The sequence below is a fragment of the Acomys russatus genome, chromosome 5, assembly GCF_903995435.1.
Source record: "Acomys russatus chromosome 5, mAcoRus1.1, whole genome shotgun sequence".
NCBI classification, from domain to species: Eukaryota; Metazoa; Chordata; class Mammalia; order Rodentia; family Muridae; genus Acomys; species Acomys russatus.
Window position 1 is genome coordinate 41,407,164 of NC_067141.1, and position 14,874 is coordinate 41,422,037.

At 44.5% G+C, this 14,874-nt stretch overlaps 1 protein-coding gene and 1 long non-coding RNA gene across 2 annotated transcripts in view; both read left to right on the forward strand.

The window, feature by feature from the left end:
• LOC127189431 (uncharacterized) overlaps positions 1–6,506 on the forward strand; it is a 51,296-nt gene extending 44,790 nt beyond the window's left edge. Inside the window, exons 2-3 of the long non-coding RNA XR_007830651.1 lie at positions 5,020–5,082; positions 5,888–6,506. This is a non-coding gene — a long non-coding RNA (uncharacterized LOC127189431). The remainder of the gene's footprint in view (positions 1–5,019; positions 5,083–5,887) is intronic.
• A 57-nt stretch (positions 6,507–6,563) lies between these two features.
• C5H9orf57 (chromosome 5 C9orf57 homolog) lies at positions 6,564–10,582 on the forward strand. The gene is made up of 3 exons (XM_051146933.1): positions 6,564–6,570; positions 7,854–7,976; positions 10,231–10,582. The coding sequence occupies exons 1-3, from the start codon at positions 6,564–6,566 to the stop codon at positions 10,353–10,355; spliced, it is 255 nt and encodes an 84-aa protein (XP_051002890.1). The 3' UTR covers positions 10,356–10,582.
• Positions 10,583–14,874: the final 4,292 nt, after the last annotated feature.

The following is a 14,874-nucleotide window of genomic DNA, read 5'->3' on the forward strand; positions in this document are numbered from 1 at the left end:
TATATATGTGCTTCAAGCAACACATCAGACTTACATTCTAGCTCTGACTGCTCTCTTGAGGCTGAGGTTCACGGACACCTGCTACTTGACATCTTCACCTGAAATCATCTCAGTCAGCGCTCTATTGAATCTATTTTCTATTTGACTTCGCTATTTCAGTTAATATCATGGCAAACTGCTCAGCTGTCCAAGTCAAAACCCCTAACCTTTAGCCTTCACCCCTGCCTTGTCTTTCTACCCACAATGCAACCAGAAACAAGTCCTTTCTTCCTTCCTTTCCACGTCATTCCTTAACTGCTTTCCTAGGACCTTCGGCCAAGCCAAGGTCTTCTGGGACTCATTTCCCTAACTCCTCCCACCAGACAGTCCGGCATGCATCTACAGTGTGCCAGGCCTTTTGCAGGAAGCAGGCGGTGCCAGGACATTGCTTCCCTGAATCTCTCACCAGAAAGAAGTCTTATAAAGTGTTAGGTAGCAAGAATAGGCGGAGATTGGTCCTGACCTGCACCACAGACCTCTGAGGTTAAGATGCAGCTGCGGGAGCCCTAGGTTCCTGGAGAGTACTCAGTCCCTGAACTCCTCTCAACTGCTGGCTCTTTGCTAACTTTTCTGCTTCTGCCCTTTTCCAGCCTTCATGAGCTCTCGGCTGACCTACTGAAAATCTTCCAACCAACTGTGTTGCCTCGCTATCACTTGGTAATCGCCTTATATTTGGGCTGCTGTACACTGAGGAGCCAGATCAGACTTTCTCCGAGGCTCTAATAATAGAACACCAAGAGCTATAGTTCTGTATCATTGTCCAGGGACAGACTTGGCAAGGCCAGTCTGAGGCTGGAGTCAGTGTCTCCTCCCTAGGGAGTCAAGGTTGCAGCTTCTGGGGGCCCAACTTTTCCCTTCAGCTGTGATTCTCAGTCCTAGGGTAGCTGTATCTGAGGTAGCCCATGTTCTCTTTGCCAACACTGCCTGATTTAGTTCTCTGTTGACCCACTCCCCACCCCCAGCCCCTGCAAATAATATATATGACGCTGTACTTCTTTTTTTTTAATTAATTTATTCAGGTTACATATAAATTGTTATCCCACCCTTTGTATCCTCTCATTCCTCCCTCCCTCCTGCTTTCACCTTATTCCCCTCTCCTAGGTCTGTGACCTAGGGGGACCTCCTCCCCCACTATATGGTCATAGGCTCTCAGGTCTCATCTTAGTAGCTTGCTTATTCTTTCTCTGAGTGCCACCAGGCCTCTCCACCATGGGAAAGTGGTCAAATATGGGGCACTAGCTTTCATGTTAGAGTCAGTCCCTGCTCTCCACTCAGCTGTGGAGAATGTCCTGTCCATTGGCTAGATCTGAGAAGGGGTTCAGTGTTTACTGCACGTATTGTCCTTGGTGGGTGCAGTAGTTTGAGCAGAACCCCCAGGCCCAGATCCGCCCGTCATGACACTGTACTTCTTAATAAATTTGTTTAGCATAAGTCATCAGCCTTTGCAAGACCTCCATGTTCCAAATATTATGTTTCTATTCTTTATTTTTCATAGTCTTTATTTCTCCTTTCTGGGCCTCCCATTGGTTTTGGGTCATTGTATTTTTTTCTTATTGTTCAACCTTCAGAACAAATGCTTAGGAAGGAATGGACTCAATGATACAAAGATATTAACCTTCAATAAGTCTTTTGATGCTTATTCACAAGGACTTTCTAGGATAGTGATGTCCATTTAGTGCACAATACGCCATGTTCATGTTTAATTCCTAGGGCTTATCGTGGAAGGGAGACTGAAGAGCTTTGAACTGTTAAAACTCTCCCTTCTGTTTCCTTAGGAAGTTTCCCTTCGATGTAAATGTCACTGTAAGCTTTTCTCTGGCCTCCATGAGCTGGCATCAGAAATGTGTTTCCTTGAATGAAGGTGAAATTATCTGCCTAGTCAATAAGTGAACATGTTTTGTTTTGTTTTCTTTTTCTGAGACAGGGTTTCTCTTCTCTGTGTGTATCCCTGGCTGTACTGAACTCACTTTCTAGACCAGGCTGGCCTCGGAACTAACAGAGATCCACCTGCCTCTGCCTCCCCCAAGTGCTGGGATTTAAGGTGTACACCGCCATGCTCAGCCCTATAAACACTTTCACACCAGTGTAAACTTCTGAGTATCAGTCATGGAATATTTTTAAAGATATATGACACGAAATATCCTTTCCTTTAAGGATAACTTAATTTCTTTTTTTTTAATCTCTCAATTCTTTTTTATTATTTTTATTACAATTTATCTGCATTACATCCGGATTGTTATCCCCTCACTGTTATTTTCCTGTTCCCACCCTCCCTCCCTCTCCCCTAGGCCTGGTGGGAGGGCTCTGAGGGGGGTTTCTCCCCTACCAATGACCACAAGCCTATCATGTCTCAGTCTAATAGCCTGCATCCCCTTCCTCTGTGTGCCCACAGGGCCTTCCTGCCAAGGGGAAGTGATAATTTAATTTTTTTTTCTTTTTTTGGTTTTTTGTTTGTTTGTTTGTTTTTATTTTTCAAGACAGGCTTTCTCTGTGTAGACTTGGACTAACTTAGTAGACCAGGCTGGCCTTGAACTCACAGTGATCCGCCTGCCTCTGTCTCCCAAGTGCTGGGATTAAAGATGTGCACCACCATGCCCAGCTTTCTTATTTTTTTTCTTAAACAAGAGAATTTTGCTGTAAGTTTCAAATATGTGCTCACTTAGTTTCTGAGGAGATAGATCTGCTTTCCCATGCTTAGGAAAGTAGCAACATATTTTATGTAAAAGAAAAAACTAGGAAAATAAAAAGTGAATAATGGCCTCAAACAACAGGAGAGACTAGTAAGGACAGGAGAGGGATTCAAGAGGTAGGAGAGCATAAAAGAAAGGGTGCATGCTCAATGTATGATAAAAACCATGTGTGAAAATGTTATAGTGGAGTCCACTAATTTATAAAATGAATGTGGGTCATATAACAAAATGGAAAATAAATGTGTATATTAAAAAAAAAAAATATTTGACCCCCTAGTACCATCACACCACTCACAGCACAGGCTTAGACATTTCCTCAAGACACAGCAGGTGTAACAGAGAGTACTCTTTGCCCCCAAGTCATTCTTTTTTTATCTTCACAAAATCTGCATGAGGTTCTTCTTACTGTCATTCCTAATTCTGATTCAAGGATCCTTATCAATATCACACATACACACACACACACACACACACACACACACACACATACGTGTTTTTCCTTTTTAGTGAAAGCAAGAAAAACAATACATAGTGTTAGGCTTCTGAAAGACATTGTTATCAGGTGAATCAGGAATGGTGGCTTGACACACAATAACAATGTGTAAGTCAATAGTAGTATAAACTGTGTAAAATCTCAAGCAAGATCAGGTCCCATTAACCAGTAGTAGTTTGAAAGCGATAGAGATCATTTCTAGGGAAGAAAAGACAACTGGAAAATGAGTGGGAGCTGGCCTCTGTGACAGGTGAAAATGGTGCATGTTTGAGCTGAGTGGTGCCCACCCGAGCCTGGGCAAAGGTGACATTCAGCCATGTACTCAAAGTCTCTGTGCTTCATGAACTCTTCAGTAGCATATCTTTTCTTTATTCCCTCGCTCTGAGCTTCCAGTCAGTGGAAATTTTGAAGTCTATTTGAAAAACTGATGAAAGAAGATTGTCATCATATCATTGAATGAAATACAAAGGAAAAGCAAGCAGGGCATAATTGTTTTTACATCGATAACATAAGAAGCAACATGGCGCATGGTCCCATGCTAGCAGTAAATGAGGCGTGTGCACAGAAAAGGAGGTCATCTGGATAAACCCATGAGGTGTCATTAATTAGCATCCAGCATCCTAGGGCTACTTACATATGGGGAAGGCATGGTGTTTGGTGACAACCTTGTCAAAGGGACCCTACTGTTTTTAATGTTTTCATTTGTTTTAATAAGAAACTACTGACTTGGACCTATGCATTAGTTAAGAATCTGCAAAGTGAGTCTAGGACAGGCAAAGCTACACAGAGAAACCCTGTCTCGGATAAATAAATAAATAAATACATACATACATACATACATACATGCATTTTTAAACTCAAAATGCTTCTGTTACCTGATCAAGTTTTGGTCTAAGGATCCCTTGGTATTTTTCAGAGTCACCACAATTAGGGTTCCCAGTGTAGCTGAGTAGGTGGGCATAAGATGTGTATGTGTGTGTGTGTGTGTGTGTGTGTGTGTGTGTGTGTGTGTGTGTGTCCTTAAATCTAAACCCCAGCAAGAACCCAAACAACAACAAAACCAATCCATAGAAAATGTCAGAGCAGTTTATAGTGTGCCAGCTAACTTAGCTCTAAAACGCTCATGTCTGAGTATAGAGGATGCACTTCATACAGGTGAGGTGTTCAAGCCGTTGTTCCTCTGTGTTTTCACTTGGGCATCTTTTACTGTTTCAACCGTTTAGAGTTTAAAGGAGCAGGCTGTTGGTTTCCGTTACAGCACACCACATTCCACTAGAAGCCTTCGCTGTGATCAGGCTTTTGAAGAAGTGTAGACAAGGAAAACTGGTAGGCGTTGAGGACTGGTAACATTTTAGCAACTCAGAGCATCAGTGAGCTGTTAACTATCCAGTGAGATTCTCCTCACACATCTGATGGTTTGCAGTGAGCTTCAGTCTGTGTGCTGAAAGCAGCATTTCCTTTTGGACAACAGAAGGGTTTTTGAAGAAATTAACCTAGCCACATGACATCATTTTTTAGCCTACATAACTGTAATTAAAGGGGGAAGTGAAGAGACTGAGGCATTGGGGAAAAAAATCTAAATTCCAGAACTAGGAATAACTTTACAGTTATTTTTATAAAGAAGAATGCCTTAAATTTTTTCTCCTTCACAAAATCAATTTATATACACTTTCTTAATGAAAAAAAAAAATAGCAGCATAGGTAGTATCTCTTTTAAATGGCTAACAAAGCTTGCCTGTCTTCCTTAGGAAGATAGGATGGCTGGACCTGTCTTACCTTCTACCTTTCTTTGGTCAGAAAATCTAAGGATGAGGAGGACTGCCATTGCTGGGGTTTTTATCTTATCCTGCCTCTTAAGTGGTAAGTTATGAGAAAGGAAAAGCCAAATGGACGGGAGGGACAGCTGGTTAAGAAAACGAGGATTACAGTATGCTTGAGGAGAGAGTGGACTTGAGGAACGTGGCACGGGAGTACTACGGTAGAAGCTGCTTTCTGCTGCTTCCTCTAAACCTACTCGCAGGCTAATCATCTTCTCACCCCAGAGGCACTGTAGCCCTCTGGATACCGAGAGTAAAACCCAATCTTTGAACAAACAGTGAATAGATTCCCCCCCCCCTTTTTTTTTTAATGTATACAATGTTCTACACCATCCTAAAGGGTCATTGTATCAATTCATTTACTCCTCACTACAGCCCTACATGTCAGGTGTTGTTTTTCTCATTTTATAGAGGAAGAAACTGTATTAGTTATCAGTGTATAAGCCATCATCATCATCGCTAAACTAGATCATGCACACCAAAATAGACCAGACCACAAGTCTTTCCAAATAAGGCAAAATGAGTAAATTAATTGGGGTGGGGGGATGGGGGGGAGGAGAATCTGCCCAGTAAGACTTTCTAGTACTTTTCTTATTCTGTGTAGTTTGTTACTGATTCCAACATTCTTTCACTTATAAAAGAACTACGTTAAGAAAATAGAGAAATTTCGCTTCCTCCAACCAAATCCTTAAGCGCCTCACACTAGGTAGGTGGTCATGAAAGCAGTGTCTCCAAACAAGTGTGGTGGAGCTCCATCAAGGTAGGATGTCAATATGTGCCATGGGTCTGAGAAATAAGGTGGGTCTCCAACGGCTGGCAGTAAGACCAGGCCACGATACTCCCAACAGGAAAACTTGCTCAAGAATTCCCTGAAGAGCAGTTGGCCCAGGAATCCAGGCAGCAGCTGACCCTCAACCAGGAAGAAGCCAGATCGTTAGCAGGAGAAGGTGATCAAAGGCCTGGGGCACATGAAAGGTTGGCAGTTCTGCCCTCGGAGTCTGCCAGGAACAAGGGTTTAGGTTTCAAAGAAGCTTTGTGTCTCCATCTCTTGCACTTATGAAAATTATTAAGACTTGTTTGGGGGAGAATTATTGGCAAATGTAACCTCTGGGTGAAAGATATATTTTTGGAAAATAATTGGCCTATTGCATATAAGTTGCTTAGCAGAGTCCAAGACATAAACACCATTCTTTTGTTGTGGTGGTTTATTTTTTGAGACCATTTTAATTACAGCCTTTTCCCTTCCCTTTCCTCCTTCCAAACCCTCCCGTAGGCCCATTCCCCACTCTTCTTCAAATTCATGGCTTCAGTTTGTTATTGTATGCATATCCACATTTAAAAATATATTTGTTGATTGACCTGATTAATGGCTCTCGTGGCCCAGACTGTCTTCTATTGAAAGTCACCTCAATTGGAGCAAAGGAAGATTAAAAATGCATTGTACAATATGTCTAGTAGGTTCTTATGTGGGTTATTAGTCAATAGAAGTAACAGGGCAGTGATTATATGCTGAAAGAAGGTGGAATGTCAGGTGTGGTTGTGCTCGCCTTTAATCACAGCAATCAGGAGGCAGAGGCAGATGGATCTCGGTGAGTTCGAGGTCTAAATAGTGAGTTCCACTATAGTCAGGGCTAGGAAGAGAGACCCTGTCTCAGAACAAACAAACAAACACAAAGAAAAAGAAAGAAAGAAGGGAGGGATAGGAGAGAGAGAGGGATAGAAAAAGGGAGGGAGGGAGGAAGGGAGGGATAGAAAAAGGGAAGGAGAGAGAGAAGGAGGGAGGAAGGGAGGGGAAGGAGGGGAGGGAAGAAAAGAACTCTAAGTCAAAATTTGGCCCAGTTACCATATACCAAAGAGTGTTTGAACCACTGGGGCTTTTTTTTTTTTTTTTTTTTTTTTTTTTTTTTGAGACAAGGTTTCACTGTGTAGTCCTGGTTGTCCTAGAACTTGATGTGTAGACCAGGCTGGCCTCAAACTCAAGGGTCTCCCTGTGTCTTCTTCCCAAGTACCAGGACTAAAGGTATGCACCACCATGCCCAGCCATCGGGGCTATTCTTACCAGTAACACACTCTGTGCCATTGCCGCAGGGTGCCTGCAGGAGTCATCCCAGATTCCTGAACTCACAGGCCTTATCTCCAGCACCCATCCAGTCATCTGCGTTCAAGTCTTATGCCATGAATGAGCACTGCATAACTGAAATGCAGATTCACGGGCTCAGCTTCCCGTAGAATCTAACTCAAATCTTCTGGGCACACAGGAGTCTATTTTACCCACTCTTCTAAACCCGGCTGATGCTCCTGGAAGCCAGGAGCTAACATCCTAGATGCTACCCAAGTGCAAAAAATTCAGAGCTGCTTGTCTATAACCATGAGCAACACTATTAATGGCTGAATTTAAGTATTAAAGATAACCAATATGTAAGCATTAACCCAGTAATGAATATCCCTGTGTATAACATACCACCCTAGGCCTAAAGATGGTGACCTGGCTGTGAGTATGTGGCTGGTGAAACTGCTGTTTTAATCAGGCACTGAGACAGACAGAGTCCACATTTTTGATTTCCTGTCAGTTCAGACTACTTCTGATTCATTAACGAAGCACACCCGCTTTGAAATTTCCCTCATTAAACTCTCAAAGTGAAGTAATCTTAAATTATGTGGAATTTAATAATAAATGTTTAAAGCATTGCTTGCTCTTTAAAGTTGAGAACCACTGATGTGCCTTTGGGTCATCTCTCCTCCTTCCTCTTCCTCTGCTCTCATTCATTCTTTGTGATCTCCATCTCTGTTTCCCCTTCTCTGCTGCACTTGGAGATGTAGGGGGTGTGATTTGCAAGGCGTGCAATCTCTCCATCCCATTCCATGGATGCCTGTTAGACTTCGGAACATGTAGAGCAAAGCCTGGTCAGTTCTGTATAAAAGAGAGCCTCATTAAAGGTAAGCCTTGATACCTTTGGTGCAGAGACAGTCCTTACAATGTTCATTAGGCACTGGCCACGTGCCCAGAGTGATAAGGAAGACGTGACCAGTACTACAGTACTCCAGCCATGCAAAGATATGGCCTGGATGGATCCGGTGATTAATCCCCTACCCAAACCCCTCACTCACTTTTCTTATCTTCTGAGTGCTGGAGATTGAAAGCAAGGCTGTACATATGGCAACTGCTCAGCCACTGAGCTATGTCTGTAGCTCATTATCCTTGTCTTAAAGATGTATTATTCATACATGTCTATGTGTGTGCATGTATGAGTTTATGTACATTACACGCTTTCCGGAGCTTCTGAGGGTCAGAGAAGGCATTGGATCCTCTGGAACTGGAGTTCCAGGTGGTGAGCCATGGTGCAAGTGCTGGGAACCCAACCTTAGTTTCTTTCTTTTTTTTTTTTTAATTTATTTATTATATATACAACGTTCTGTGCCTGTACACCAGAAGAGGGCACCAGATATCATTAAAGATGGTTGTGAGCCACCATGTGGTTGCTGGGAATTAAACTCAGGATCTCTGGAAGAACAAACAGTGCTTTTAACCATTAAGCCATCTCTCCAGCCCCAAAATCTCAGTCTTTCTTTTTTTTTTTTTTTTAAGATTTATTTATTTATTATGTATACAGTGGTCTGTTTGCATGTACACCTGCAGGACAGAAGAAGCCATCAGATGGTTTTGAGCCACCATGTGGTTGCTGGGAATTGAACTTAGGACCTCTGGAAGAGCGGTCAATGCTCTTAACCCCTGAGCCATCTCTCCAGGCCCCAACCTGAGTTTCTTGCAGGACCTTGGGTCAGCTCCCCATTATCTCCATTGCTTTTAAATGAAAAATGGAGACACATAAAATTAAATAATTTTTTCCAAAGTTACTGGTAAATGAGTACGGTAGACAAGATTCAAATACAAGGACTTTGACAATCTACATGTAGCCTTGTTTATAGCGTTCAGATCCCAGAACACATCCAATGGCACCAATAGTGACAGTTGTGGAAGGTTACTGCTTTGTTGTGGGGAACAGTTGCTAAGGCTTGGATCTTGACTGTCCCCCTAAAGGCCCATGTCTTCCAGGCATGGTGTCCAGTTCCTAGCACTATTAGGAAGTGCTGGAATATTTAGGAGGTAGGTCTTACTGGAAAGAAGTCCCAGGGGACATGCTGCTGAAAAAAAAAATTATGTTCTCAGCCTTTTCCTCTGTGTTTCCTGGACACCATGAGCTGTGTGGCTTCCTTGGCCATGTTTTCCCACTACAGTTCCATAGCTTAACACAGGCCAGAAAGCAATATGGCCAAGAAATCTTTGAAACTGTGAGCCAAAACATTCCTTTCCTTTTTTCAGCTTATCTCAGGTGTTTTGTCACAGGACAGGGTGGTGAGTAACATAGTGGGGATGTCTTTTATTATGAAGTATATAGTAACGCCCATAGCCTTTTCTTCTTAGATGCCCAGAAGAGATGTCCCCTGCTGTCCCATCCAACTGTGATAGAAGTCTCCGAGAGATAGCTTAGACCCTGCGGGTGGGGCAGTAAAAAACATGTCTGGATGAGAATTCACTTCTGTCTTTGATGCTCTGGGGTTATTCGTTTGTTCTCCCAGTGTGTCTAAAGCTCAGGGCAATTACTTTTCACTTTATCTATTTGCACATGTTCTACGGCAATTTAACCAAAGGGGAAAGGCCAGGTATCGTGGTACACACCTGTAATCCCACAGCCCAAAAGTTTAAAGCAGGAGGAATGAGAGTTGAAGGCCAGCCTACATTACACAGCAAGGCCCAGCCTCAAAGCAAACAAAACTCAGAAAAAATAGTGGAGCTAAGGACAAGATTTCTTCCCCCTAGGACGCATTTACATGACTAGGCTCCCCTTGTGCTGATTTGGCCTTTTGATTCAGTTGATCCCAGCTGAGGGATGCTGGGAGATGGATATGGGCAAGCTCCCCGACAGCTAACAGAGCCCAGATTTCTAGATAATAGCAATTGCCAGCAAGCGAGCTGTGATTGTTTTTGCGGTTCCAAAGCGTGTGCACTACGAAGCCCTCAGCTCAGATCGTTTACTTGCTAGTTCTTCAAGGAGGGAATGATGAGCCCACCCCTCCAGGCCGGAAGGCTAGATTTGTATCTTGGTAAAGCTAGAGGTTTCACGCTGCCTCTTATTTTCACCTGTTTCCTGGGTGAAGCGCGCACCCATCTCTGTGTCTTCTCTTTCTTCAGGTGGAATCCAGTGGTATTCAGTGAAAGGCTGCACCGAAGACAAATCAGAGTGCTTTAAGAGGACTGTAAGGAATTACGAAACCCGAGCTTCTCACTGCTGCCACCGCCCCCTGTGCAACTTCTGAGGAAGTGATCTCCTCCTCCTTAGGTAGCCAGTCAGATACGGAGCCTGGCCTGGTCTTCACACGATGGCAGCCTCTGTCTTGTAGACTCTTGGGGGTCACGGTCAGAAACTGACTTTGGCACTCACCGTGTCCACATCCCGCCCCATCCTCTCCAATGCATCTCACAAGAGCTCTGTATTAGCTTTGTTTCTGTTGTTATGATAAAGTGTTCTGATGAATAGCATTTCGAGGAGAAATGGTTTATTTGGCTTATATTTCCATGTCGTGGTCTATCACTGAGGGAAGTCAGAGCAAGGACTCAAGGCCAGAACCTTGAGGTATGAATTGAGGCAAAGGCCAGGGAAGAACAGTGCTTACTGGCTTGTTGCTCATGGATGCATCAGTTTGCTTTCTGCTAAATCCAAGATGTCTCAGGAATAACCCAACATGGGCTGAACCCTCCCCACACATTAATCTTCAAGAAAATGCCCCCATAGACCTGCTCTCAGGCCAATCTATGCACACTTTTCCTTACCTGAGGTTCCCACTTCCCAAACGGCTTCAGCATGTATCAAGTTGACCACGCCCCCCCAAAAAAAGCCCATACCATCAACATCATTTCTCTCTCTCCTGCTTCTGTTTCTGTCCCCACGTGTTGTAGTGATTGCAAGGCTACAGAGAAGCAAAATGCCCGTGGTTCTCCAACTCAAACCAGGCACATAATCTCTAATTTTTTATCTCCCTAACCCTGTCCACACCAAAAAGTATACTGACAAGTGAATTACATGACAAAACCCAGAGTGATGGACTCCCTGATGCGGCTCTGGGAGAAACCAGCAGATGCCATAGGAAATGATAAGCCCCAAGTCAGCAAACCAGGCCTGTGGGAACTGGGAGACCCAACAGCAGAGGCCTGAGACAGGCAGGGAGACTAGCACTCAGTTCTGCCTTCTGCACCAGGATTAGCCCACATTCTGTGTTTGCATAGTCAAACCACACCCAAGGGCTTGTCTGCTGTACATCAATTAAGAGATCCTAGACAGTCCGGAGCTAGGTGGCCACCCTCAGGGAAACCCAGAGGCTTGACCGACATGCCAGGTTTCTGCTACGCCTGAGCAGTTTATGACTAAACTTGGGTTTCTCTGCACTTGTAGGGGGGTTTGAAAAATGTCCAAATCGCCTTGCCCTTTTCTCAGGACTTAAGGCCTCTCGTGTCTTGCAAGCTATACTTTTCTGCAAACTCAGAAGAAGAAATGTTTCTTTAAAAAAGCAGCAGTTGACAGGCATGATGGTGGATGCTTGTTACTCTACCAGACAGGAGGTGGAGGCAGAAGAATCAGAAATCAGGCCATGCAGCAAAGATCTTGTCTCAAAATAAACCAAAAACAACAACAAAAATAAAAGCTAAAGCCTGGGGCATACTTCCCCCTACACTTCAGCTACATTCTTTAGATCATATTTCTGAAACTAAGAAAACATCTTCATCCTTACACTCAAACCCAATCACCTTTATTCTGTCACTTTTGAAAAATCATCAGTGAACAGTTACCTCAGATCATCAAACCACAGAAACCTAACGATTGCTTCTCTTGTGCTTTTTACAAATGTTCCCTCATCCATCCAATGTCCTGGGGGCAAACGGCAAGCCTGCATAGCCAGCGGTTCCTGACAGAAGCTTCTCCAACACAGTCACAGTCCATGGGCTGGCACGAGAAAAGAATTCAGAAATAAGTGCCCATCTGCTTGTCACTACCTAGCAGGTGACCATGGTGACCATGATAGGCCTTGTGAGCTCCTCTTCCACACAGAACTCCCCCTCCATGCAGGCCTTTCCTTCCCATGGGTCTCCTTGTCTGTACCTGGTTCTCTTCCCACACAAGAGCATTGACTCATACAATCTCTCAGATACCCTCATGGTCTAGCCTTTTATGTCCAACGTAAATGAACACAGAGTTGTGACATCGACTGTACTTCCTTGTTTTCTTAGACGCAATCCCCAAGGTAGGCCCAGGTCTGACAGTGTTCACCCAGCTCTACACAATTCTGGAAACCGGGCAGAACAGTGCAAGCCATGAGGAAAGTGAATGCCATGGATGTAGTTGACTGGTGCAGCAATACCACCCCCAAAGTCACCATGGCAATAAAAATAACCCTTACAACACCAGAGTGGTGGGCGCAATGCAACCTGCTAAAGATGCCTGTGTTCTATTCCCTGCAACTTATGGATGTATCCCCTTGACAAAATGGCTTTGTTCAGATGTGCTTAAATTAAGGACTGTAAGAGCAGATTAGTCAATGGAATCATAAACATGTAAGAGGGAGGCAGGAAGGTCAGAGTGCTAGGAGGTATGAGGAGGAAAGCTGAGGTCACAGGTTTTCTAATGCTTCATTGCTGGATTGGAGGGTGAAGGAAGGGGGATACCAGCCAAAGAAGCCTTGCAGTCTTTACAGAAAAGGGCATCAGAAGAATGGAGCCTGAAGGACAGTCTAAATTGCCTCCCTCAGGATCTGTGAGATTGTGAAGGAACCAGCCCCCTTAAGGACCCCCCATTAAGGCCAAAGTCTGGGAAAATGTAAAAATCGACCTACTCAGTCTTCCCTTAAAGACCCCCATTAAGGTCAAAGCATGTAAATTTCTAGAGGGTCAAGCTTGAACGAAGGACAGACAGATATCAGATCACTGTGTATGTGTGTGGCAGGAACAGGAAAAACTTTGAAAAGTCCAACTTGACTCAAGGTCTCAGTCTGTGCTCAGGATCCAGCTAGACTCAAGGACAACCAGCTGTGTTTAAAATTTCCACTACCCCTCCCCAACTAAAAACCTTCCTAAACGCCCCCTGTGACTGCTTCAACCAATCTTTTCCATAGGTCAACTTGCTCCTCTACCCACTATCCAACCACCAAACGACAAGACTTGTAACTCTCTGCTTGCAGTTTTTCTGCCCAAATGCCAACCAATCACATATTGTAAAACTCATTTCTTTGCCTAAAACCTATAAAAGGCCTGTGCCTCTGTTTCTCGGTGTCTGCAGCTTGAAAGAGCTGGACAGACCCCATCGCGATGGCTAGATAAATTCCTATTCCTATGCATTTGCATGGACAACGGACTCCGTCTCTTAGTGGGGACTCCGGGAATAGACTGGAGATCTCTCTAGAGGTCTCAGTCTTACAATAGTTATGTGTGTGTGAGTGTGTGTGTGTGTGTGTGTGTGTGTGTGTGCGCGTGCGCGCCTACAGATCAGAGGACAGCTTTGGAGACGTGCGTTCTTGCTAAGCTATTGGTTCTGTTGTGCTGCAAGCAGCTGATTCCCCTGTCTCTGCCTCCTGTCTTAGTTAGGGTTTCTATTGCCCTGAAGAGACACCATGGTCATGGTAACTCTTTTTTGTTTTGTTTTGTTTTGTTTTTGTTGTTTGCTTTTTGGAGACAGGGTCTCTCTGTGTAACCTTGGCTGTCCTGGACTCGATTTGTAGACCAGGCTAGCCTCGAACTCACAATGATCCACCTGCCTCTGCCTCCCTAGTGCTGGGATTCAAGGCATGCGCCACCATGCCCGGCTGGCCATGGTAACTCTTATAAAGGAAAATCTTTGATTAGGGCTGGCTTCCAGTTCAGAGGTTTAGTCCATTGTCCTCATGGCAGGAAGCATGGCGGCACGCAGGCAGACGTGGTGCCGCAGTAGCTGCTGAGAATTCTACATCCGGACCCTCTGGCAGCGGGAAGAGAGAGTGACAGTGGGCCTGGCTTGAGCATTTGAAACCTCATCAATGTCCACCCCCCCTCACCCTCCAACAACGCCACACCTACTCCAACAAGGCCACACCTCCAATAGTGCCACTCCCTGTTAGTCTATGGTGGCCATTTCATTCATTTCTCATATCACTATAAGGGCCCTGGCATTACAGTGGTATGCCATGCTTCTTTGCCCTTGGGTTCCGAGAGCTGGATTCAAACTCTCAGGCTTGTGTGGCAAAAGCTTCTCTCTTTTCCCTGCGGTCAGGTGGACAGAGCAATGCTTAGGTGACTCAGAGTCTGATGCATAGAGTAGCAGCAGCTCAGTGCCACATCCTCCACCTTTCCCTGTATCTTCTCAGTCACAATTTCCCTGGAAACACACAGATGGACCGCAGACATGCAGTTACGTCTTTTCAGCTGACACCTCCCACTCAAGCCTTCATCCATTCAGGAATTTTTCGATTAATAATCTGATTCTGCCCAAGTTGTTCACACTTAAAGACAAAGTGATACCCAATTAGGCTGACAGTCACCTGGAAGACGCCAGCTTGGAGGGCTAACGGTTCAAGGCTCTCCCTAGAGCCCCTGAACACCAGGTCTGTTGCTTTGTCTAATACACTTTCTCTGCTACTGAAATAAAACTCTTGGGGGCTAAAATGTATTACTTTAAAAGGGAGGTATTGGGGCTGGGGATTGGATCCAGAAGGCGCTTCCCACCAAAGCATGGTGGGTTAAGTTCAGATCCCCAGCATCCATGTAAAGAGGAGGAAGCCGTGGTACATGCCTAGAGCCCTAGAATGGAGGACG

What these genes read in the sequence shown, in the direction of transcription:
- C5H9orf57 (XM_051146933.1), top strand. An exon ending in AAAAGAGAGCCTCATTAAAG is followed by an intron (nt 7,977 to 10,230) that starts GTAAGCCTTGAT and finishes CTCTTTCTTCAG; the next exon opens with GTGGAATCCAGTGGTATTCA.